General features: G+C 40.5%; 1 protein-coding gene and 2 pseudogenes across 1 annotated transcript; 2 read left to right on the top strand and 1 right to left on the bottom strand.

The window, feature by feature from the left end:
• Positions 1–8,496, top strand: part of LOC120363281 (coiled-coil domain-containing protein 162-like) — an 84,763-nt pseudogene extending 76,267 nt beyond the window's left edge.
• Positions 2,787–22,866, bottom strand: CD164 (CD164 molecule). Its single transcript, XM_010346457.3, has 6 exons — positions 22,582–22,866; positions 19,967–20,050; positions 17,705–17,776; positions 15,308–15,343; positions 6,644–6,700; positions 2,787–5,276 (listed from the first exon to the last, which is right to left on the bottom strand). Exons 1-6 carry the CDS (start codon positions 22,751–22,753, stop codon positions 5,110–5,112), a joined length of 588 nt encoding a protein of 195 aa, XP_010344759.2. The 5' UTR covers positions 22,754–22,866; the 3' UTR covers positions 2,787–5,109.
• LOC120363221 (non-histone chromosomal protein HMG-17 pseudogene) lies at positions 9,389–10,855 on the top strand (annotated as a pseudogene).
• Positions 22,867–24,436: the final 1,570 nt, after the last annotated feature.

The following is a 24,436-nucleotide window of genomic DNA, read 5'->3' as shown; positions in this document are numbered from 1 at the left end:
CATATCATGCAGGCCAAACCATCTTGACCTCCCAAACTGCTGGGATTACACACATCAGCCACCACACTGGCCACAATTAGGTCTTTTGGGTAACAGAGCATTTGGTGGAACAGTGACAGAACTTGAATAATTCATACAGCCAATAATGGATACAGTGACTGCTGGTACTGGGATTCTCGTGTTGGGAAAAGGGAGCAAACGTGACTCGTAAGGAAGTATGGCTGTATCTTGTTAGGTGGAAATGTAGAGCTCTTCCATTGTTGCTTAGAAGTGTTAAGAGTATGGAAGAGCAAATTGGAAGCTGAATAGCCAAAGGGGTGGACTGTGACCATTACCAATTTCTTGCCTCAGCTCCCAATCCATCTGTCATTGCCTGCTCTGTGATAATGAAGCTGGGCCATATGACGATTTCTCCTTATACAGAAGGCTAGAGGAAAGGTTAAGAGGAAAAAAGTTACTTGGAGCTCACACAAAGCTAGAAATCAAGCCTGGTCCTACTAAGCCGTATTAGAACACCTCCTCAGAGGGGTCTGGTCTCAGTACTGGGGAAGTAGCATGTTGTTTTGTAAGGACACTGGAAGGATGCTGGAGGGATTTTTTTTCTGGCTCTGGTTTGCTCCTTTAGGTAGACACCCTCAGTGCCCGGCTCTAGCAACTCATACCTTTACAGCGGAATGCCACTACTGTGGTACCTCCTATGCATGGCTTACCCCCCACCATCTTGGATGACTTCCCAGAAGATTGCCATTGGTGTGACAAACATGGGTGGCTTCCCTGGCACTCTCTCAGAGGGATTTACAGCTACTATGAGCTTCACCTGGAGGGCCAAGACTGCATGCTCTCTCACGAGGCTGAAATTCAGCTTGACAGAGGGTGGGTGGTAGCTGCTTCCTACATCTGCTGTCTATCTCTGGGTTCTTTAAAGTTCTTTTTACTGCTACACAAATTTCTTAAAATTCTGCAGGTAATGATGCCTCATCACTGCAATCCACTGTTACAACTAATATCTCTTCATATCAAACTTTTCCTGTTCATATTGTGTGGCTTCTGTCTCCTGATTGTACTCTGGTTGACACACAAATACCAGAGACACAAACTTAAAGAAAATATTTTTTGAAATCTATTCACCATGGATTGGCAGCCAGTGTATTTTCAGATTAAAACAAAAAGCCCTACAAAGTGATAAGGAAAAACAAAAACATAGACAATTCACCAAGGAAATAGTTTCACTCACTAGAATATTAAAATTTAAAAACTGTTCAGTTATCAAGTGACCTGCTGCTGGTGGGAAGTGGAAGGCAATCTGTGAAAATCCTTAGTGTGGAAACACTATGAAGCAGCTTTCCACGCCTCCATTTCTACTCTGAAGGAAGTGACACATAAAGTGGCAGGTGCAAACATGCTCTGTAAAATTGTTGGTATGAACTAAAAACTGCAAACAGCTTGTCTTTCAATAGGTAATACCTGTGTAAATCATGGTATCCATACTACATATACCAACACAGAAATTAAGAATCTGGTATAGCCACATACACTAACTAACTTTGAAAGGATCTCCAAAAAGTGAGTGAACATTACAGGATGATGATAAAGTAAAAATCTACATTACATATTACCAAAGGTACATACAACTAAGTGATTACCTCTGTATCACTTACCACTGTGGTAAGTGGAGGAAGTCAAGAGGGGAAAAGGGCTGGGGATGCAATTTATTTTCTAAGAGAAAATCTATGTATTAATTGAATAATTTAAAAATAATACATTATATACCCTATCTTGAACTTTTTCTTCCAGCTGGGATGAAATGAGATTGGATTCTGGAATGACAAAAAAACACTGGAAACATTGCCAAGGCCAGGTGCTGCGGCTCATGCCTGTAATCCCGGCACTTTGGAGGCCAAGGAAGGCAGATCACCTGAGGTCCGAAGTTCAAGACCATCCTGGCCAACATGGTGAAACCCCAGCTCTACTAAAATATACAAAAATTAGCTGGACGTGGTGGCAGGCACCTGTAATCCCAGCCATGCAGGAGGCTGAAGCAGGAGAATCACTTGAACCTGGGAGGTGTATGCTGCAGTGAGCTGAGATCATGCCACTGCACTCCAGCCTGGGCAACAGAGACTCCATCTCAAAAGTTTGTTTCTAATGTTTACTGGGGTCATTAAGCTTACCATCAAATTTTGTATTACTTAAACTAAATATGTAAGGCTAATAAAAAAAACCCCAAATTGATTATTTCTAAAGCAAATTATTCAGTCCACCCTTACAGGTTTTAAGGCTTATCGAGGAGTAAATTCTTAGTCTTAGTCCAGTGACTTAAATTAGGACACAATTTGGCCCACAAAATAACAAGAACCACATTTTACAGTCACAGCATGCAGCTTGACAGTAATTTATACCAAATAGTAGCTTGGTTTTTACTTGATACGCAGTATGAACTAAAACGGCAGAAAGTCAGAAACTAGCTTTCAGATATGTAAAAACAAGATAGCATTCCTCTCATAAATTATTGGAAAACTACAGCGTAACTTCTATCAATTTGTGGATGATCAGCTTGCAAATCACTCCTAAAGATGTAACAAGTCCTCCCTTCACCTATTACTTCCAAGGCTTTGCTTTCTATTGATATATGAATATTTGCCTTAGTTACTATCTGTCAGTCTAGAGAAGCAATACAAATTGAGCAGAAAACCCACCCCAAGCGGACTATTAAGATAAATCCACTAAACATTACATTTTATAAGCCAAATGCAATAACATACTCCACTCAATAGAAAAGAGATTAATTCAATAAACACATAGATTTATTTTAAATCAGTTTGGTACATGATACAGATTGGTTTTGCAGTTTTTAATGAACTGAAATAAAAATGTCTAAATACAGCAGTGTCTGCCTGTGCAACAAGTATCTGTAAGGTAAAATAAGGTATTTGATAGAACATCTGCAAGAACAAATCAGATGAAAAATCTGAAAAGTTTTCTATATACCTTCTGGATTTTTTTAAAAACCCAAAAATTATTAATGGCTCAAGATACTACATTGCTAAAGTTGGGGAAAAAGTAAAAAGGCTGTTGAGTTCTGTTGCAAGAGCTCATCTGTAGACTTGCAAAATCTAATTTTATATTATGCTAGGTGTTGGTGCTCAAAATTACAGAAGCTTCCATCATTACATTTCCACAAAATTTGCTACATATATTGACATTAATGTGTGTCAGGGAATTCTTACCCAGGTAAACGACAATTATTACATCACTGTAGCTAATTTTTGCCACCTTGGGAGGAATGGAATTCTGCATATTTTCAAATTAATCCTACAGCACTCACTAAAAACTAACAGCCATGGCACCATAATAAATTTTGTGAGGTACCTAGAATATTACTAATGAAAACAAAAAATGTGAGGTAAACCTACCTTTCCCCAAGAAACTTTGAAGCTAGAGATTTTAAACAATTAAGGCACTTGAAAACATTAGGTATATGTACAAATGTGCAAGTAAAACAAACTTTAGCTGTACCAATGAGTAACAAAGAAACGGTAATTCTTCATCTTAACCTTTAATAGTTATCTAAATGCAGACTTTCAGTTTATGAAATAACCAAAGCAATTTTTCGTTTCTTACTATAAAATATTGAAAATCAAGTGTGAAACTCAGCCACTGTAGGCTAAAGAAACTAAATAAAAAACGTTAATGACCTAGAAAAGCAAAAGCCTATTTTAAACTACTTAAAGCCTCTGAACTAGTCCAATGAGTCAAAGGCAAGGGAGAAGTGATCCTCTAAAACTGAAGATGACCCCTCTAAACAAGAAAACTATAGAAGTGAAAGTATGCATGCTTATTACACTATGGGAAACCAAGAAGAAAGGAGAGAAAAAGAAAAAGCACAGTCTATTCATCCAGGACAATCAGGAAAAATCTACCATAACTGGATCAACCAAAAATCCTTAGGTGTTCTGAAATTACATTGGTCACTTCTGCTGTCTTAAAATTTAGAATGATTGTCTCATTTAAATAGGAAATTATACTAAAATATGATTGTCTCATTTAAATAGTAAATGATTCTAAAATAATATATTTCCTTCTTGCCTCACCAAAGAAGTCACTTCTCAAGAAAGTTTGGTGGAAATCCTTTCAAGGTACAATAGTGCTAGCATACTTTTTAAAGTACAAAGGAAAGTATAATTAAATCAATTTATCTCTATACTTTTTAACAGCCGTAAGAAAAATGTTGGGAGGTTTGATACACAAAGGCTTTCAATTTTGTAAAAAGCCTGTAGCTTAAGTTTCTGTGCTCTGAAATAAAGTAAAGTTTCAATTAAATATTAACAGTATGACATCTAAAACAGGTTTACTACTGCTCACATCAAGGTACATCCTCTGACCAATCCTTATGTTCCTTAATGTGAAAGAACAAATCATAGGCATTAAGCTAGAGCTTACCTTTCACTGTCTTCTAAGGCACTGTTCTTTTTCTCAATGGCATAAGGTGCTTTACATGTATGAACAACCTGTTACACACTAATGGTATCCTTTCCATTCATTTCTTTAAATCTGGAATGTAATTCCCTGTGTGGCATCTTATTTCTAATGTAGAAAAAAATAACTGTTATCAAGCACAAAATTTTACTCTAAGGATACCATTTAGTACTACTAAATTTATAAATTTATTCCACTTTTGAAATGATAGCCAAAAATCCACCTAACTGACTCTCATTTGGCACATTCCTCTCAATTCTGTTCACAAAATCAAAATTACTAAATTTAAACTGCCAAGAGTCAGGTTGTTGTCTGCACAAGACAACATTTTCCATCACTCACAGAAAGTTACATTTGGCATATTAAGGAAAAAAAAAAAAAACCCACAGCAGCAGCAATTTAAAATAAAAGACGGCCACAAGGATTCATGCAGAATATTTTAAATATTCCTGTTGAACACAATGATTTGATTTTTTCTTCAAAGATGATGCTCTCAAACATCCTATATGCATCCATGGAAATTTAAAGATCCTGGAATAGCGTCTTCCACGTGGGACATCTTGAAAGATAGTATTTTGGTTTCAGTGAGTTACACTTATGAATCACCAGTCCTTATTAATTCAACGGGTCTGTTTACAGAGTGTGGTAATTTCGTTCTTTAGATTTGCAGAACTTATAAAGAAAGAAAATTACAGCCTGCACACCCAAGACCAGGACAATTCCTCCAATGAAACTGGCTGCATCAAAGGTAGACTTTCGCATAGGTTGTGAGGTTGGAGTCACAGTGATATTTGTTGTACCTGTTAAGTAAGACAAAAGGAACAACAATCCTCAGTAAGTTTCACGGTATTCTATTGTAATTTCAAGTCCCACCTGAGTCTCTATTTGCCATTTGTTAAATTCTATAAAGTATTTCCTCAAGTCAAGTCTTTACAGTTAGAATTTATCCCTAATTGAGAAAGACAACCATTATATATCCCATTTTTCATTCCACCCAAGGATACAAAATGGGAGGAATTTTCCTGGTATATAAATTGTGCCCTGGGAATATACCAAGCAATTCTAAATTATGCAATAATTTCTTCAGATTATGTACTTCTAGTTAATTCCAAGTGTAAGTATCAATATTAGTGCTGAAACTTCACATGACTTTTGAATTCACTAGTATAAGGTCAAAAATTTGGTGTAAATTTTCATGTTAGAAAAATAATCTTAAAGATATGGAATTTATAATTTCAACAAGCAAAGGAACTTGTGATTAAAGGCATACTCTGCCAACAAATTTAACATGAGAAAGTACTATCAAGTCATAAGGAAAAAATGAAAATCTGAAATTTTTCAGGGAGTAAAATGGTTCAAGAGGAAACAGAAAAAGCAATTTCCCATGTAAAATAACTTACTTTTTCTTAAATACATTATCAAAGAACACTGGTTCTAGTGGCTGTACAAGTTGGCTACTTTAAAATTAATTACAACTGTTTTGTATTCTTTCTTGTGAAGACAGAATGGCTTCACTGAAACCGAGAAAAAGGTAGCATGCATAAGCACGAAGCCGAAGAAATCACAAAAAGCAGGTAGAAGATTCATTAGCATCAGTTTTTTAAAAACAAGGATAGACAAAAGGATTCCTAACCTGTGTACCTACAGTGTCCTGTGGCATAACCTAAATATGATTTAAATTAGATTATGTCAAATCATTTAATAACAAGCTAATTTTCACATTACTGAGCAATGTTAAGAAATGGTAAGAAAGTGAGGTGCACATCGGGTAGTGATCCTCGATTTTTAGACCCTTCTCAGTGCAAACCACAGATATATTATATTCCCTCAAATCAGTACGCTCTCTTACAGCACACAACCAATCCTTAACAGTAATCAGAAGTTACAAATTATATTTTACACACAGTTGTACTGAAGTGTTTGGAAAAACATTACTTAATTCTGAAGTGTCACGTCAAATGTGATTACACATTTAAAAATGAGAAGAGGAATCTCAGCAAAGGTATCATTACTGTATTAACAAAGCACTACCTTGATCCCCCTAAATGTAAGAGATGAATTTCAGTTTCATAACCATTAATAAAGTTGGAAAATGATGGTAGAAACTGTAAAGGGCAACATCATACACACATCCTACAACACTATTAATCTAAAAAGCCTCAATTACCTGATGTAGTAACTGTCTTGGAAGTTGTTGAAGGCGAGGGCTGAACTGTGGGTTTAGCTGGAATGAAAACAAATTTTTTTTTAAAAACCTTAAATTTCTAGCTTCCCAGTTAGCTAACAGCTTTTAAAAATAAGGCTACCGAGAGAGATTCAAGATAGCTGATCATTAGCAGCTTGGGATTGTAGCTCCCCATGAAAGCGCAGAGAACGAGAGGACGCCACACTTTCAGACGAATTTTTGTTGCTCACGCACCAGGAGATTCTCAGCGGAGGGGCTCCACGGGTCGCCAGCGCGACTCTTGTGGCTGGCGAGGCGGTTCTTGGTGCAGAGTAAAAGCACCATCAATCTTAACGCTGCCATTTTGGCTGGCGCAGTGGGTTGCTCATATTTTAGCGCTGGGAATCAACAAGTTGGATGAAACCCAATTGGATCAGAAACCCAATTATAAAGATGGTAATTATAAAGACCACAGATGGATAAATCTACAACGAAGGGAAGAAACCAGCCTAAAAAGGCTGAGAATACCCAAAATCAGAACGCCTCACCCTCTACAGGGGATCACAGTTCCTCATCAGCAACGAACAAGGCCTGATGGAGAATGAGTGTGTTCCATTAACAGAAGCAGGCTTCAAAAGGTGGATGATAAGAAACTTGTGTGAGTTAAAAGAACTTGTTCTAACCCAATGCAAAGAAACTAAGAACTTTGAAAAAAGGTTTGACGAAATGTTAACAAGAATATACAATTTAGAGAAGAATATAAGTGAATGAATGGAGCTGAAAAACACAACACGAGAACTTCGCGAACTATGCACAAGTTTTAACAGTTGCATTGATCAAGCAGAAGGAAAGATATCAGAGGTCAAAGACCAACTTAATGAAATAAAACGAGAAAACAAGATTAGAGAAAAAAGGATAAAAAGGAACGAGCAAAGTCTCCAAGAAATATAGGACTATGTGAAAAGACCTAATCTACGTTTGATAGGTGTACCTGAATGTGACGAAGAGAATCAATCCAAGCTGGAAAATACGCTTCAGGATATTATTCAGGAAAACTTTCCCAACCTAGCAAGGCAGGACAATATTCAACTCCAGGTAATACAGAGACCACGACAAAGATATTCCTCAAGAAGACCAACCTCAAGGCACATAATCGCCAGATTCACCAGGGTTGAAATGAAGGAGAAAATACTGAGGGCAGCCAGAGAGAAAGGTCAGGTTACCCATAAAGGGAAGCCTATCAGACTCACAGCAGATCTCTCAGCAGAAACCCTACAAGCCAGAAGAGAGTGGGGGCCAATATTCAACAGCCTTAAAGAAAAGAACTTTCAACCCAAAATTTTACATCCAGCCAAACTAAGCTTCATAAGCGAAGGAAAAATAAAATCTTTTGTGAACAAGCAAGCACTCAGAGATTTCATCACCAGGCCTGCTTTACAAAAGCTTCTGATAGAATCACTACACATAGAAAGGAACAACCAGTATCAGCCTTTCTGAAAAATACCAAAGAGTAAAGAGCATCAACATAATCAAGAATTTACATCAGGCCAGGCGCTGTGGCTCAAGCCTGTAATCCCAGCACTTTGGGAGGCTGAGGCGGGTGGATCACGAGGTCAAGAGATCGAGACCATCCTGGTCAACATGGTGAAACCCCATCTCTACTAAAAATACAAAAAATTAGCTGGGCATAGTGGCACGTGCCTGTAACCCAAGCTACTCAGGAGGCTGAGGCAGGAGAATTGCCTGAACCCAGGAGGCGGAGGTTGTGGTGAGCCGAGATTGTGCCATTGCACTCCAGCCTGGGTAACAGGAGTGAAACTCCCGTCTCAAAAAAAAAAAAAAAAAAAGAATTTACATCAACTAATGGACAAAACAGCCAGTGTACCTTAAATGGCAGTATTAAACTCACATATATTATTATTAATTCTAAATTTAAATCGACTAAATTCCCCAATCCAAAGACACAGACAGGCAAAAAAAAGCCAAAACCCATCAGTATGCTGCATCTAGACCCATCTCACATGCAAGGATACACAAAGACTCAAAACAAAGAGATGGAGAACGTTTTACCCACCAAATGGAGAGCAAAAATAAATAAATAAATAAATAAATAAAAAGCAGGAGTTGCAATTTTTGCCTCCGATAAAATAGACTTTAAAGCAACAAAGATCAAAAGAAGCAAAGAAGGATATTACATAATGATAAAAGGATCAATGCAACAAGAAGAGCTAAAGATCCTAAATATATATGTGCCCAATACAGGAATACCCAGATATATAAGACTTATAAAGAGACTTAGACTCCCACACAATAATAGTGGGAGACTTCAACATCAATATTAGACAGATCAATGAGACAGAAAATTAACGATATCCAGGATTTGAACTCAGATCCAGAACAAGTAAACTTAACATTTATAGAACTCTCCACTTTGAGTACACAAAATATACACTCTTATCAGTACCACATGACACCTATTTACAGGTTTAAATGAAATATTGGTTGGCTGCTTGTTTGTTATTTTCTTCCCTCATTTTTTTTTCATATCTCTATTATTAAGCACAATTATAGGCATACCTATTTTTAGATTGCATTCTAGCCTGGGCAATAAAGCAACACCCCCATTCTCTCCCTCTTCCTCTTTCTTCCTCTCCTTCGTTCTTATTATTCTTTTTCCTTTTTCTTAAAAAAAAAAAAAAAAAAAAAAAAAAAGAAAGAAAACACGAAGAAGAACGAAGATGCTGCACAATGCTGGGACCACAGGAAATCCTCTCGTCTCCTCCATATGTGCACAGCGGCCTTTCAACTGTGGCCAGTGGGTTTAGAAAGTTCCACGTCGGAAGAAGAGGCGAGAGCGACCCCCGGACCGACCAAAGCCCACACGCCACTGCATCCCGCGCTCAGAGCCTACGTCCCGCCGCTGTCGCCACCATGCCCCAGAGAAAGGCTGAAGGGGATGCTAAAGGAGATAAAGCCAAGGTGAAGGACGAACCACAGGGAAGATCCGCGAGGTTGTCTGCTAAACCTGCTCCTCCAAACCGAGAGCCCAAGCCTAAAAAGGCCCCTGCAAACAAGGGAGAAAATGTACTCAAAGGGAAAAAGGGAAAAGCTGATGCTGGCAAGGAAGGGAATAACCCTGCAGAAAATGGAGAGGCCAAAACAGACCAGGCACAGAAAGCCGAAGGTGCTGGAGATCCCAAGTGAAGTGTGTTCATTTTTTGTAACTGTGTACTTCCGGTGACTGTACAGTTTGAAATACTATTTTTTATCAAGTTTTATTAAAAATGCAGAATTTTTTTTTTTTTTTAAAGCTATGTTGTTAGCACACAGAACACTTCATTGTTGTTTTGGGGGAAGGGGCATATGTCACTAATAGAATGTCTCCAAAGCTGGATTGATGTGGGGAAACGCCTTTCCCTTCTAGTTTTAAGAGACTTCCTCTTGGCTCCCAGGAGGAGGGATTCCCTGACTTTGACACACATGGCCAGCTTGGCACACAAAAGCCTTGTGGTATGGAAAAACAAATTCGCTTTTATGTTCTCTTCTCCCTTTCTGTCTTTCAGCATAGACTTAACTCCCTTAAGCCCAGACATCTGCTGGGACCTGACCCCCAGTCATCGGTTACCAGTGTGTCAGGCAATCTGGACTTGCCAGTGATGCCACTGAGATGGCACCTGTCAAAAGAGCAGTGATTCCATTTCTAGATTGTGGATCTTCAGATACATTCTGCCATTTTCATTTCACTTCCTGAAAGTCAGAGTTGGCTCATGAAAAGTTGTTAAACAACATGCTAAATGTGAAATGCCAACCCTCACTCTGAACTTTCCCTGTTCAGAGCATCAGGTGAAGACTTCATTGGGTTTTATAGTGGCTTTCTGATTTTTGGTAGTCCATCAAAGAAGGGAGTTTGAAAGTTGCTGTATACTGTTAATGATTGTCTGCCCATGTCCTGCCTCAAATACCATGATTGTTGATGGAAAGTATCTTTAATAAAGCTGGATACAGTTTGGCTTGGAAAAAAAAAAAGAAAAAAGAAAAGTCTCCAGATTAGAGAGACTCAAGGAATAAAAAAATAAAATAAAATAAGGCTACCAACTTCAACATGCTTTCAATTTTTTAAAAGACCAAAAGCTAAATTTCAGTTAATGGTTCAATAACATAGCTACACACCCATGAATACTAGGATTTAAGTGTATTTTAAAACAGTAAGCAATCATAAAATTACTATCTCTATATCCCTTATATAAAATCTATGTATACATTTGGATAAAATGTATACAAATGCAAAAACTTTTATCTTGCCCATAGTCAAGGGCAAGAATATTTAGATGAGGAAACTATAGATTCCCTGTAATCTTTCTTCTAAGACAAAAACTATTAAAGTCATAAGTTCTTATGAGAGTATGAAGATTTGCCTATCTTCTTCACTTCGGGGGCTGGTAAACCTTTTCTTAAAGGGGTTGAAAGTAAGTATTTTACTCTTTGCACACTGCCTAATGCAAAAGCAGCCAAAGACAACATGAAAATGAATGGGCATGGTACGTTCCAATAAAGCTATATAAGAATAGGGGTCCTGGGCCCACAGTTTCCCAACATAAGATTCTCTGAGACCAAGGGTAAGCTCTAGTCTACCACATTGCATGAGGCCCAGAGACTATCTGAGTTGCCATTACTTTTAACGGCAAGAACCGCAATTACTTTTGTACCAATCTAATAGCTGATGATACCTCTAAAGAAATGCACTCTGAGGAGGATTAGTTTGAATGTAAAGTCATTTTAGGGACTAACCCACTCTTAAGAAGATAACATTGAACAATGTATATTACAAGTTGTCATCTGTAAGAGATCTCATAGATGTGGATATAGTTTATACAAATTAACATTTTTCCTAGCATCCAAAGAGTTACTAAATATTAGCATATCACTTATTTTATTATTTTTTTTTTTTGAGACAGTCTCTTGCTCTGTCACCCAGGCTTGAGTGTAAAGGTGTGATCTTGGCTCACTGCAACCTCTGCCTTCCAGTTCAAGTGATTCTTCTGCCTCAGCCTCCCGAGTAGCTGGCATTCTAGGCACCCAACTAATTTTTCTATTTTTAATAGAGACGGGGTTTCACCATGTTGCCTATGCTGGTCTCAAACTCCTGATCTTAAGTTGAGGGAACGTATTCTCTTACCGGGTCCACAAGGGGGCGTAGTTTCAAGGGCAAGAACTTCCCAGCACCATGCCCCACTCCCATCTCTCTCCATCCCATTTAACAGTCTTTAAGTTTCATGGGAGTGGGAAGAATCAAAGAGTCAATCACTCCAGCGGAAGTTCTAAGGAATTCCTGTCATTGGCCAGAGGTCTTGGAGAAGGTGGGGGTTCCTCCCAGGTTAAAAGCTCCCTTCTTCTGCACCCCTTCGGACTCCGTGTTAGGGTCCCCTTCTGTGAACACCCCCTTCGTGGAAGTGGTCTTTCTCCCTCCTGGATTTTTCCTCTGGAGTCCCCTTCCACACTCTCTCGTCGAAGCCTGTCTTCCCCTCCTAAACTCCCTCTCTCTCAATTCCCTTCCACTCAATGTGAAACTGTCTTTCTTCTCCTGGATTCCATCTTTCTGGATTCTCTCACTCAGTGTGAGAGTGGCTTTTCTTTCTGGATTCTCTCACTCAGTGTGAGAGCGGCTTTTCTTTCGGTGTGAGAGCTAGCTGTTTCTCTCCTCCTCCTCCTTCCTCTCTCTCCCTAAATAAATCACTTTCCACAAAGACTGTTGAGTCTGGCATTTACTGCGCACTGTGCTGTGGTCTCCTGTCCCATTCTTAGGGAGTGACAGACCAAGAACCTGGAGAAACGTCCTCTCAGGGGAACTGAGGGCTCCCCTGAGCCCCAACATTACAAAGTGATCCACCTGCTTTGGTCACCCAAAGTGCTGGGATTCCAGGCATGAGCCACTGTGCCCAGCCAGTATATCACCTATTAAGTTTCTATTAGTACTATCAATACTAATAGAAGTCTGACCAGAGCTTTCAGAAGGCACACATGCCATGGAAAGAAACAGCCTAAAGGTTTGTTCTTCAACTAATGTCAGTCAATTGATGCATTTTCTGCAGATAAGCCCTTGCTGCCTTCCACTTTACAGAACCAAAGAGAGCTAGCACAAAAGACTCAAGGGAGTTCACAGAAAGACCCAGGGTGGAGAAAGCTGCAGAGGACTACATCAATTGTGAACTCACAACAGTTCTGAAGAAATTGTTCCCCCACTCCCAGCACCCCATTTTCTTTTCATAACCAAGCTTCTGAAAATTGTTTTTCTATAAACACCTCTGGTTTCAGCAACCTTTAATATCCTAGTCAACATCTTCTAATGGGTGCTAAACGTTCACAACCATACCACCATACCATCATCAGCTCAAAATAAGTTTTATATCATTTGCAGACTTCCATGGCATGACTATTTCCATGGTAACCAATTTCAAGTTACCAACATGAAATCACTGAACACAGACTGGGAAGAGCTACGCACAATTGGCTAGCAAAAACTGGTCCAAGCCAGCTCCAACACATCACTGCCGAAGTGTTTCAAAATGAGTTCTTGTCGTTGTTATAGCACTTGACTACTTTTTCCATTGAAAAACTACACCTACAATCACATACTGTTAGTTTCTTGCAAATATTTTTCTGGGCTTTTTAATTTCTCTACCTGACCCTATTTTATTTCCTCCCCCATCCTCTTCCCAGCCCTTAGACATTACTGTTTCCTAGAGTGGTCCTCAAGCCCTCTCTCTCCTTTCCATATGCTCCTCCAGTGTCTCTACTACTGCCTATGCTGATTTGTATTTTTGGCCAAGAGCTCTTGCCTGACTTGCAGTTTCCTGAACACTAAACAGATTCCACTTAATGGATTCCAGACATCTTAAACTAAAATCCCAAATGACAGCCTCAAACTTCAATAGACTGCTCTTCCTCTTATTTTGGTGAAAATCCCTCACCTCTCCCTATCACTCCATCTCTTCTCCCCTCAGTCATGAAGTCCTATGCCTTTTTTTTTTTTTTTTTTTTTTTTGAGACGGAGTCTTGCTCTGTCAGGCTGGAGTGCAGCGGTGCGATCTCGGCTCACTGCAACCTCTGCCTTCCAGGTTCAAGTGATTCTCCTGCCTCAGCCTCCCATGTAGTGGAGACTGCAGGTACGCACCACCATACCCAGCTAATTTTTGTATTTTTAGTAGAGACAGGGTTTCACCATGTTGGCCAGGATGGTCTTGATCTCCTGACCTTGTGATCTGCCCACCTCACCCTCCCAAAGTGCTGGATTACAGGTGTGAGCCACCACACCCGGCCATACCCCTTCAATTTTCTAAGCCTATGGGATAGGACACTCTTTGACCTCACTGTCCTCCTTCCCATCTCCTACATATGTGCTGGCCCCCTGCTCCACCTCAGAGGCTCTTTCCAAGTTTTACCAGTGTGGTTTCACTACCAAGCTATCACCACATCTGTGTGCCACCCAATATACATACCTTTCTACAAATTCCCCAACACACTGTGCTCACTGACATCTTTCATTGTTCTTACAGAAGACAAAATGCTGGCTAATTTCTGTCTCCATATTCCTACCATCTACCCTAGTACTTGTCCTGGAATAGATGCATTTAATATTAGTAAATGTTAAATATTTCATATTTACTCTTCCTTTCAAGTTAGTAAATTTTAAGGAGTTCTTATCCATGCTGTTGAGAGCATGGTAAAAACTTTCCAGATTGACAGGAATGACAATAAACCTTTCTGAAAAGCCTTAAAATAATCATACTCTCTGACCTAGAAATTCTGTTTGACTCAATCCTATCAGAGACAAATACAAATGTAATTCTATATAAGATGTTCACTGCATGGAGAATGAGAGATGGCCTAACTCTCCAATCAAGAGCAGAACTGGTAAAGTGTGTACCGCCATGCTTACATTAACAGAGAAAATACAGGCTGGCCACGGTGGCTCGTGGCTGAAATTCCAGCTCTTTGGGAGGCTGAGGTGGGCAGATCACTTGAGGTCAGGAGTTCAAGAACAGCCTGGCCAACGTGGTGAAACCCTGTCCCTACTAAAAATACAAAAATTAGTCAGACATGATGGCAGGTGCCTGTAATCCCAGCTACTCAGGAGGCTGAGGCAGGAGAATTGCTTGAACTCGGGAGGTGCAGGTTGCAGTGAGCCAAAGTTGCACCACTATGCTCCAATCTGGGTGACAGAGCAAGACTTTGCTCAAAAAAAAAAGACAAAAGGTGTATGAGTGTTATCCAATTTCATAAAAAGTTTATTTATTCAGATATATATATAGAAAAGACTAGAAGAAATTAATAACTGAAAACATTTTGGGGTGCTCTGGATGATAATTATAATTTGCTTTAGGCTTCTGTATTTCCCAAGATTTCCACAAAATCTAAAGAAAGTATTTTATAGACTCAATGTACATAGCCTCAGCAAATCTGCTCACATTCTCCAATATGAAACACTAGAGTTATGTGTCACTGTCACAAAAGGTAGAGATTAATGTTAATTGCTATGGTCCAAGACACTTAAGTTTTTATTCATCTTTAAAATTATACTAACAATTTTTACATAATTATTTAAAAGTAATCCATGAAAAGGGCTTAAAATACTGAAAGAAGAGCAAGAAAATAGTCATCTTGAATTACCTGTAGAATTGGTTGGCAAAGGAGCGGCTGTGGGCACTGAAGAAAAAAGAAAAACATATACATCAAAGCTATCCAAAAGATAACAATCTATAATGCTATTTCCCGACCTGCAATCATTTGAGAACCACTTTTCACAATTTTTACATGTAAGTACTACCTTTGGAAGAGACTGACAGTTGCCCCCAAGTATTAGTGTCTGCTTTAGAAATAGAATCACCAAGGCCGGGCGCGGTGGCTCAAGCCTGTAATCCCAGCACTTTGGGAGGCCAAGGCGGGTGGATCACGAGGTCAAAAGATCGAGACCATCCTGATCAACATGGTGAAACCCCGTCTCTACTAAAAATACAAAAAATTAGCTGGGCATGGTGGCACGTGCCTGTAATCCCAGCTACTCAGGCGGCTGAGGCAGGAGAATTGTCTGAACCCAGGAGGCGGAGGTTGCGGTGAGCCGAGATCGCACCATTGCACTCCAGCCTGGGTAACAAGAGCGAAACTCCATCTCAAAAAAAAAAAAAAGAAATAGAATCACCAATGTTTAACACCTCCCTTCCTCCAGAAAAGACATTTCCTAGTCTCCAAAGCATCTAGGTCATCATGAGTAACCTCTAGGAAGCATCCTACTGGCAGGAAAAAAAATCAATGTGATGGATGGAACACAAGTGCCCACCTTGGACAGTAGGGTCAAAGCCATTTTTGAGAAATGAAAGAGTGAAAACCTAAAGAAGCCTGAGTCTTTAATGGTTGTAGAGCTGTACTCTAGTCTAGACTTCCTTTACATGAAAGAAAAGTACATCAGTCCACGGCTTAAGCCATTGTAATATGAGGGTTTATGTCCTTCTTAGCTGAAACTAATTCTGATACGTCATCAAATAATCAGCATTACCTATTCAGTTTTCCTTTAAATCAGTGTTTTAAAAAAACATTCTAATAAACGAAATCTTCATTAATTTTGTCACTAAGCAGTATCACGAAACCTCAGGTCTGAGAGTTATTAGTTTATCTAACAAATACTAACATAAATAACTATTGAAAATGTTTGGGCCAGATCTGGTGACTCAAGCCTGTAATTCCAGCACTCTGGGAAGCCAGGGTGGGAGGAATGCTTGAGCCTAGTAGTTCAAGACCAGCCTAGGCAACAGAGCAAGACACCATCTCTGCAAAAATTTGAAAATTAGCAGGGTGTGATGGCATGCACCTGTAATCCCAGTTACTTGGGAGGCTGAGGCAGGAGGATTGCTTAAGCCCAGGAATACGAGGTGGCAATGAGTTATGATTGCACCACTGCACTCTAGCCTGCAAAACAGAGACTCCATCTCGTAAAGTTTGTTCTTGTACCACCTAAACATATTATGCACCCTATGTAAAGTAAAACTGATCCAATACTAATGAAATCTTCAGTTACAAAGTTCACACTGGGATGGGGTAAACCCTTCCAAAATTAAAGAGTCAAAGGTAGTCTTTAAGGTTAGACAAACTCCACAAAAATCTTTTTTCTATTCATTACCTAGGCACCAAATTAAAAGTGTGACTTTCCCATTGATTTACAATCTCATTAGAAAAATCAACAGTTCCAAGTAGAATTTTAACGTTTTGCTCAACAAACATTTATAAAGGTTAAAGAGCAATCAAGTTACTAAGATTAAAATACACAAATTGGATGGATATAGGAAAGTTCATTTAACCACAGCACAAATATGATGCAGATTTAATGTGACAATCACCAGTATCATAACCCAAAAAGTGCCAGAATGAGGTTGTCTAGACCTGCAAGATGCAAATAAACATAAAGTCTAAATTGTGACGAATTCCTAGAAAAGCTAAAAAAAAAAAAAAAAAAAAAAAAAAAAAAGCCAGGCACAGTAGCTCATGCCTGTAATCCCAGCACTTTGGGAGGCTGAGGAGGGCAGATCACGAGGTCAAGAGATCGAGACCATCCTGGCCAACTCGGTGAAACCCAATCTCTACTAAAAATACAAAAAAAAAAAAAAAAAAAAAAAAAATTTAGCCAGGTGTTTGGCACCCGCCTGTAGTCCCAGCTACTGGAGAGGCTGAGGCGGAAGAATCCCTTGAACCTGGGAGGTGGAGGTTGCCATGAGCCAAGACTTCACCACTGTGCTCTAGCCTGGTGACAGAGCAAGATTCCATCTCAAAAAAAAAATGTGTGGGGGGACACAAAGCAATCTACACTTACAGCATCCACACTGTAGCTAAATCACTAAACCAAGCTTCAAATATCATCCTTTAATCAATCAATGTGAATATACTATTCATATTCAAATTCTAACAAGGTAAGAATTAGGGCAATGCTTCAAACAAAGCATTGAAGAAAGGCTTTCTGAGGCAATGATCTTCCTCACCTCTGTGGTCAGCTTCCCAGCAGCCAATATGAATACTTACCAGAACAGAAGTGTGTCATATTCACCACCTGACAATCACCAACTGTTGAATTATGTGAACAAAAACTCTCACCTGTTGGGGGAGAAAAAAGAGATTAGTAGCACCAATTCCACATTTGATTTACCTTTGACTTTGTTACTGAACTCTAGGAAATCAAACCCAAACACTTTAGAAGCAGGGAGAAAAAAACAACACACACCACTTTAGAAGTGTTCTGACCCAAAGTTAAACCTACAGACCAAATCCTGTCATTCTCCTTTTCCTACTGACTTAAATATTACACAGGATCCCTCCAATGTTTATCCATTAGAAATCCACATTAATATACTAAACAAATAAATGTCAGAATTGTGGAAAGACTACTGCACAATCAAGAAAGGCAGCCAGTATCTAAAAAGAGGGCAGGTGGCTCACACCTGTAATCCCAGCACTTTCAGGCCAAGGAGGGTGGATCACCCGAGGTCAGGAGTTCAAGACAAGCCTGACCAATATGGTGACACCCTGCCTCTACTAAAAATACAAAAATTAGCCAGGCATGGTGGCCTGTGCCTGTAGTTCCAGCTACACTGGATGCTGAGACAGGAGAATAGCTTAAACCCAGGAGGCGGAGGTTGCAGTGAGCAAAGATGGAACCACGACACTCCAGCCTGAGTGACAGAGCAAGACTATGTCTCAAAAAAAAAGAGGGCAGAGACAGTAAGGTGAAGTGGTCAGGGTCTTTATTAAGATGCTTAGTAAACAGAAGAGGCATTTTCTATAATAACTGTAGAAACTCTATTCCAGATCCCACTGTCTTAAGTCTTTTATGCTTTCTAAAATAACTTTACTGGATAGGTAGACTTGGAGCAAGAGTAAGGGGACAGCCTTCCCCAAAAAAACCTTACAGTAGAGTATTCCATCTCCAAAATTCACCAACTCTCACATACTCCCATATAAAAGGGAAGAGTACACCCTTAAATCCCATTTTGTGACCTAAAAAAAATTAAACACTTATCTAACAAAGAATTTAATTTAGCCCTAGTCAATACCTTAAAGAGCTTTCTGAAATTTATTTAGTGATATAATTTCTAGAACTATTAAAATTTTTACCAAAGAATAAAAATCTTAACATGTAGCTTTGGTTTTTCTTACTTAAAAAATATATATATATCCAAAAAACAAAAACCACCAAAACAGCTAGATTGTTTTACTGATAATAAACCACTTTAAATTAAAAAAAAAAAAAAAACCAGAATTAAAATAACGTATGCAGTAATCTCATGGTTCTAATAAGAACCTTACTGAATTTCAATCTACTTCCCTCTAGCTCCCTACCTCTTGTATTAACAGAAGCAGAGGTCTCACCAAAATAGTTATCTTCCAAACAGGAAGAGTCAACTCTCCCCCAACCTCATTCTGCCCTACACTTAAGCATCCAACAGTTTCATAAGGTCTCTCTGTTTCATGCTGCAGGACATCTGTAGATAAATGTCTCAGTTTTCAATACAACCTTCATTCACAGCTAATTCTAGTGTATCAAAGCACTCTTAATCCTTAAAACAGCCTTTAAAAGCAAAACAAAACAAAAAAGCCAGGCAAGGAAGCACACAGCTGTTGTCCTGGCTACTAGAGAGGCCACGGTAGGAAGTCTGCTTGAGCCTACGATTTCAAGACCAACCTGGGCAACACAGAAAACCCCATCTCATTAAAAAAAAAACAAACAGGCCGGGCGCGGTGGCTCAAGCCTATAATCCCAGCACTTTGGGAGGCTGAGGCGGGTGGATCACGAGGTCAAGAGATCGAGACCATCCTGGTCAACATGGTGAAACCCCGTCTCTACTAAAGGTGCAAAAAATTAGCTGGGCATGGTGGCGCGTGCCTGTAATCCCAGCTACTCAGGAGGCTGAGGCAGGAGAATTGCCTGAACCCAGAAGGTGGAGGTTGCAGTGTGAGCCGAGATCGCGCCATTGCACTCCAGCCTGGGTAACAAGAGCGAAACTCCGTCTCAAAAACAACAACAACAACAACAACAACAACAACAACAACAAAAAACAAACTACTGAGCCTTAATTATCAAGTCTTAAGGGATCAAAAGGGGGGATACGAGACAAAAAGAGATTTTCACGGGGAGTACTAGGCAATTGGCACTTTAAAGAAGTACTGGATTTGCAAAACAAATAGTGCACCATATCCTAAATGTCCCACAAAACTTTCAAATATTCAAGAGCTATTGTATTTTAAAATGTTATAACGAAACAGTTTTGCAACCCCAAAGTTTCTTACCTTTACATTCTATCCAAAAGCAGGTAGTATTAACAGCGCTAGCATTAAGACAGGAAATGCAGCTGTTTCGACCTTCACAGGTTTCTGGGGGGCAGGTTGGGGAAGAGATGCATGAAATCAATGATTTAACTGGTATCTCATTTGAATCCGTATTACTTATCTTTTTGAACAGTAAGCATTAAATACAACACCAAAATTACTAGCTCAGAGAGATGATAAAACTTTATAAACCGATTTACTAAGAAATTTCAATCGTTACAAAGCTGTAAGTAAACTTATTAGAAAAACAAGCTAGCGTTCACTCTTAGTATAGTACCTCATGATCTCTATCTAATCAATCCTTTTTCACAGGACTACTATTTTAAAGATACCCATAGCCACTAAGGATTTCTTGAGACATTTCACAACATCCTGAAACATAAAAATATTGAGAAAAGGCTTTGCTATAAGAACAACAATACACATAGGAAAATCAGTACCCCCAAACATCAGATAAAACCTTGAGATTTTTAGTAGTGGTAGTAGTTTTAACAGGTTGAACCCAAGCCACGATGATACCGACTCTGTTGCAAAAAAAATAATAATTTCCCAGGGATTCTCGATTCATAAATGATCTACTTTTGACAGGATCCTCCACAACTGAAGACAACAGCTGAAAGGTCACATTCAGGTGCATATAATTCAAGTTAACAAGGTGTCTGTCAATAGTTCATCCTAGGCCTAACAATCCAGAAGCAAGTACTCATCATCATAATTCAATGTCTGGAGAAGAACGGACTGTAAAATTGGGCTCTATCTTCCATTGAGAAAAAGCAGCAAAATAAAAGAAAAAAAAGAATTGTGCTCTATTCATTTTCCTAGAAACTAGATGCCTCCGAACATTCTCATTTGCTTTTCCCCTGCCTAAAAAAAATATTTCTGCAGAGGCGCTGCTTTCAGTACTTCATCATCAGTACTTATTAAAGACCGGGACATGTATGGTGGGGTGGGAGAAGGTTCACAAAGCAGAAATAAATTTTCTTAAGCTTTAATAGATAAAACATGCTGTTTAAAAAACGTTTGTGCTTGATGATGAGTGTAGCAGAGTAAAATGTTTGAAGTGTTCTTTACAATGAACTTGCGACCTTTCAGACCACACCACATCCACTTATGATTTCCAGAAAATATATACGTCCTTTGCATGCATTTCAATTACACAAAGGCAATTAATCTGATACTTCCAACCTTCTCTTACACACACACAATTCTAAAAAGAAACTACCAAATTAAGCCGGAGACAAAAATATTCTGCTTTATCATCTTAAAAATAGTGCGGTTAGAATTCCCAGTATTACACTGCAATTTACCTCCCTCGTTTTGAAATTTTATCTTACATCTTCCTGAAACTCAAAAAAAAACAAAACATGAAGTTTACTATATTCTTTACTATATTAAACTTTTATAAAATACTAAAACTAGAGAAAAATTTGTAAAATATGAATGCCATGATAAAAATCATTACACTTTGGCAATTCTTCAGTCAAGAAGCCAATGTTAACTAGGTAACATTACTCCTTACCCAATGTTAAACTAGAATAACCTATCATACTAGACTGCAAGTTTTAAACACCTAGTATTACTCCTGCTTATTTTATTACCTCAAGCTTATCTTCCGTTTTTTGTGTTGTCACGGTATGTGCCAATTTCTGCTTTAAAATGTATGTATGCCTTAACCAGCCCCACTCGACTGCACAGTTGAACAAAAGACAGGCTCCGGATAGGGTTTTAGAAAACCCACAGACCTGGGCACAAATTACCTACTAAACATACGTGCCTGAGCACAGGACATAGTGAAGAAAATTTTAAGTAATTTTAAAAAGAATAAACATACACTGTCAGGAGAATTTACTCTTCTCCGTCTCTGCATCCACCTCCTACGTTTCACTACTTTCCAGTTTAGCCTTAGAATACGTACGCAAAGCACCAGGTACATACATGGGCACTTTTCCTTTTTACATACCATGGAGTGTGAAGTTTTCACTAACTACGTCTTCAAACCTCAGCTATATTCAATTTTTACCTGCCAAAACAATGTAATTAAATCTCAAGCGACTGACTTTCTCAGACTCAAGTCTGGGACACGGACGAGCATTGCCGTCTTTTAAGTTTCTCTTTCCCGGACTTCCGGAGAAGGCTGTCTCCCGAGACCCGCGCCGGGCGGGTGAACGACCCGCCCCGCAGAGAGAGGCAGCTCGGTCCCACCGCCAGACCTGGCGGCGCGACGCCCGGCCCCATCCTCAACCCCACTGCAGCCTCCGTGGAAAGAAGCCACGTCCCACTTCAGAACCCCAAGTGAGGCTAGGAATTACGATGCACTTTTAAAACGCATAACGACGTGCAACACTTCGAGGTCGGCACCAGCCCCGCGCCCACGGGGAACCGCGCGTCCCCTTCCCCCCGGCGCGTTCCCCACCCGGCCCGGCCGCGAGTGGACTCCATGCGGGCGGCCATGTTGCCGGAGTCGCCTCAACGCCCCAAGCGCTGTCGGCCCGCCCGGCCCTGGTCCGCGCACCGCGGAGAGGCAGTGAGGCTCTGCGGGGCAGGGAGCGCGGGAAGCCTGCAGGGCCCGCGCCCACCTGGTGCCAAAGTGGTGACCAGCGGGAGGGACGTCACTGGCGCCGAGGTTACGTTGGAGATGGGCACTACAGTCGTCGTATTCGGCGGCTCAATGTTCCCTTCCGCGGACAGCACACAGAGCACGGCCAGGCAGGTGGCGGCCCAACGCAGCGAGCCGGAGAGCTGCGACATCGTGTCCTCAGCGCTGGCGTCTGGGCGAAAGCTGCGGTGCAAAATGCTCAGTCAACCCCTCAGTACCCTGCGGCACCGCCTCCGAGATTACGCTCCCCCGCGGGAGCGCGCTGGGGTCACGTGAGAGGCCCTAGTTCTCGGCGGGCGGGGGCGACGCGGAGGGAGGAAGGGCTCGGGCAATACCAACGGGAATTCTGCGGGGGGAAGCAGGGCAGTCGGGAGGAAGCCGAAGGAAGCTGGCCCTCAAAGCGACTGTGCCACAGTAAGGAAACTGGCGGCCTCCGCACATCGTTCTTGCCCTCAGATTACCACACACGACGCAGCTGGGCTTGTCTCATGCCTGCGATAGAGACGACCCCTACCCTGGCCTGCATGGAACAACCGACATTACGTGGCCTAGGGCGCCACCTGAGCGCCCCGCCAGGCCGTAGTTCCGCTGCCTCACGTGACTCCTGGGCCCCGCCTTCCGGACGCAACTCCGTTGGGGCGGAAGTTGGTTTTGTGCGGCTCGTGTTGAACCCAGGCAAAAACTAAATTTGTGCTGTGGTGGCGGATCCCCAGAATGCCTCCTTATATCCGGGCAGGACCCGTTCCTTTTTTCTTGAAGATTGGTTTTGCTAGAAGTAATCCTGTAATGGGACTCCCTGGGGGAATGGAGGCACCACGTGGTTAAGGAGTTTGTGCTTTGCTGCCCACATGGTGTGAGCGGCTGAGACGCCGCCCGGGCCAGAACCGCAGAGCGTCTGTCTACTCTGTCACTTTCCCAGTCTGACTTTTCTGAGTTGCTATTTCAGGCGGCGGTTGCAGCAGCCGATCTGTCTCAACTCCACCACTGTAGTCAGAGAATCAAAAGCTGTCTGAGTTGCGAGGCTATTGGGGCGGCTCCCACTTCCACATTACCAGTGAGGAAATTGAGACCTAGAAAAGTGACCTGACCTGTACACGGGATTGCCTGGCATCAAAGATGGATTTTTGAGTGCCTGTTAGTGTTCAAGCACTGCTCAGGCTTTTAGTAAGGGTGAGCGCCATCTAAGGCCAAGTCTCACAACATATTCGCAAAATTCGATATGGTTATCACATGGCAAAAATTAGACTTTTAAAGTTGTATTTAATGCCGTGTTTCCAACTGTTGTACACTTATGTAATTTTAATAATGCAAAGTTATCCTAATATAGGAATATTAATTCCTTTTGTGAGGTCTATTATGTACCACGAACACCAAAAAAGATGACTGCATAGTGTTTTACCTTTTTGCTCAAATAGAAAGCTTTTATTTACCCTTGGAATCTAATCATTGTAATCCTTCTGTATCCTCATGACTATGAACATTTGTTCCAATGACTACACTAGTTGGAGTGGTGTTGCTTGGATGTAAACAAAACCTGACAGTTTTGACTGATCCAGCCGGTGGCCAGAAGCATGAGAACACCGACAAGGAAGTGAGCTCCCACCATCAGCCCTTCAAACAAAGAAATGTATCCTCTTCTCTCAGGAGGCCTCTCACTATATTTAACACTTGACTATCTGGCACCCAGACCAAATGAAGGCACAAAGCAACTTTAATTTTTTTTTTTAATGTTGAGTATGTAAATAAAGCTCTGCTCTCAAAGTGTGGTGTCTTATCTTCTTTCCACCCCAGGATAAACACACCCCTCTGTGGCCACCATTGTCACCTGGATGTTG

This window comes from Saimiri boliviensis, chromosome 4 (assembly GCF_048565385.1).
Source record: "Saimiri boliviensis isolate mSaiBol1 chromosome 4, mSaiBol1.pri, whole genome shotgun sequence".
Classification (NCBI taxonomy): domain Eukaryota; kingdom Metazoa; phylum Chordata; class Mammalia; order Primates; family Cebidae; genus Saimiri; species Saimiri boliviensis.
The sequence above is the reverse complement of the archived record's forward strand: the minus strand, read 5'-3'. Positions and strand labels throughout refer to the sequence as shown.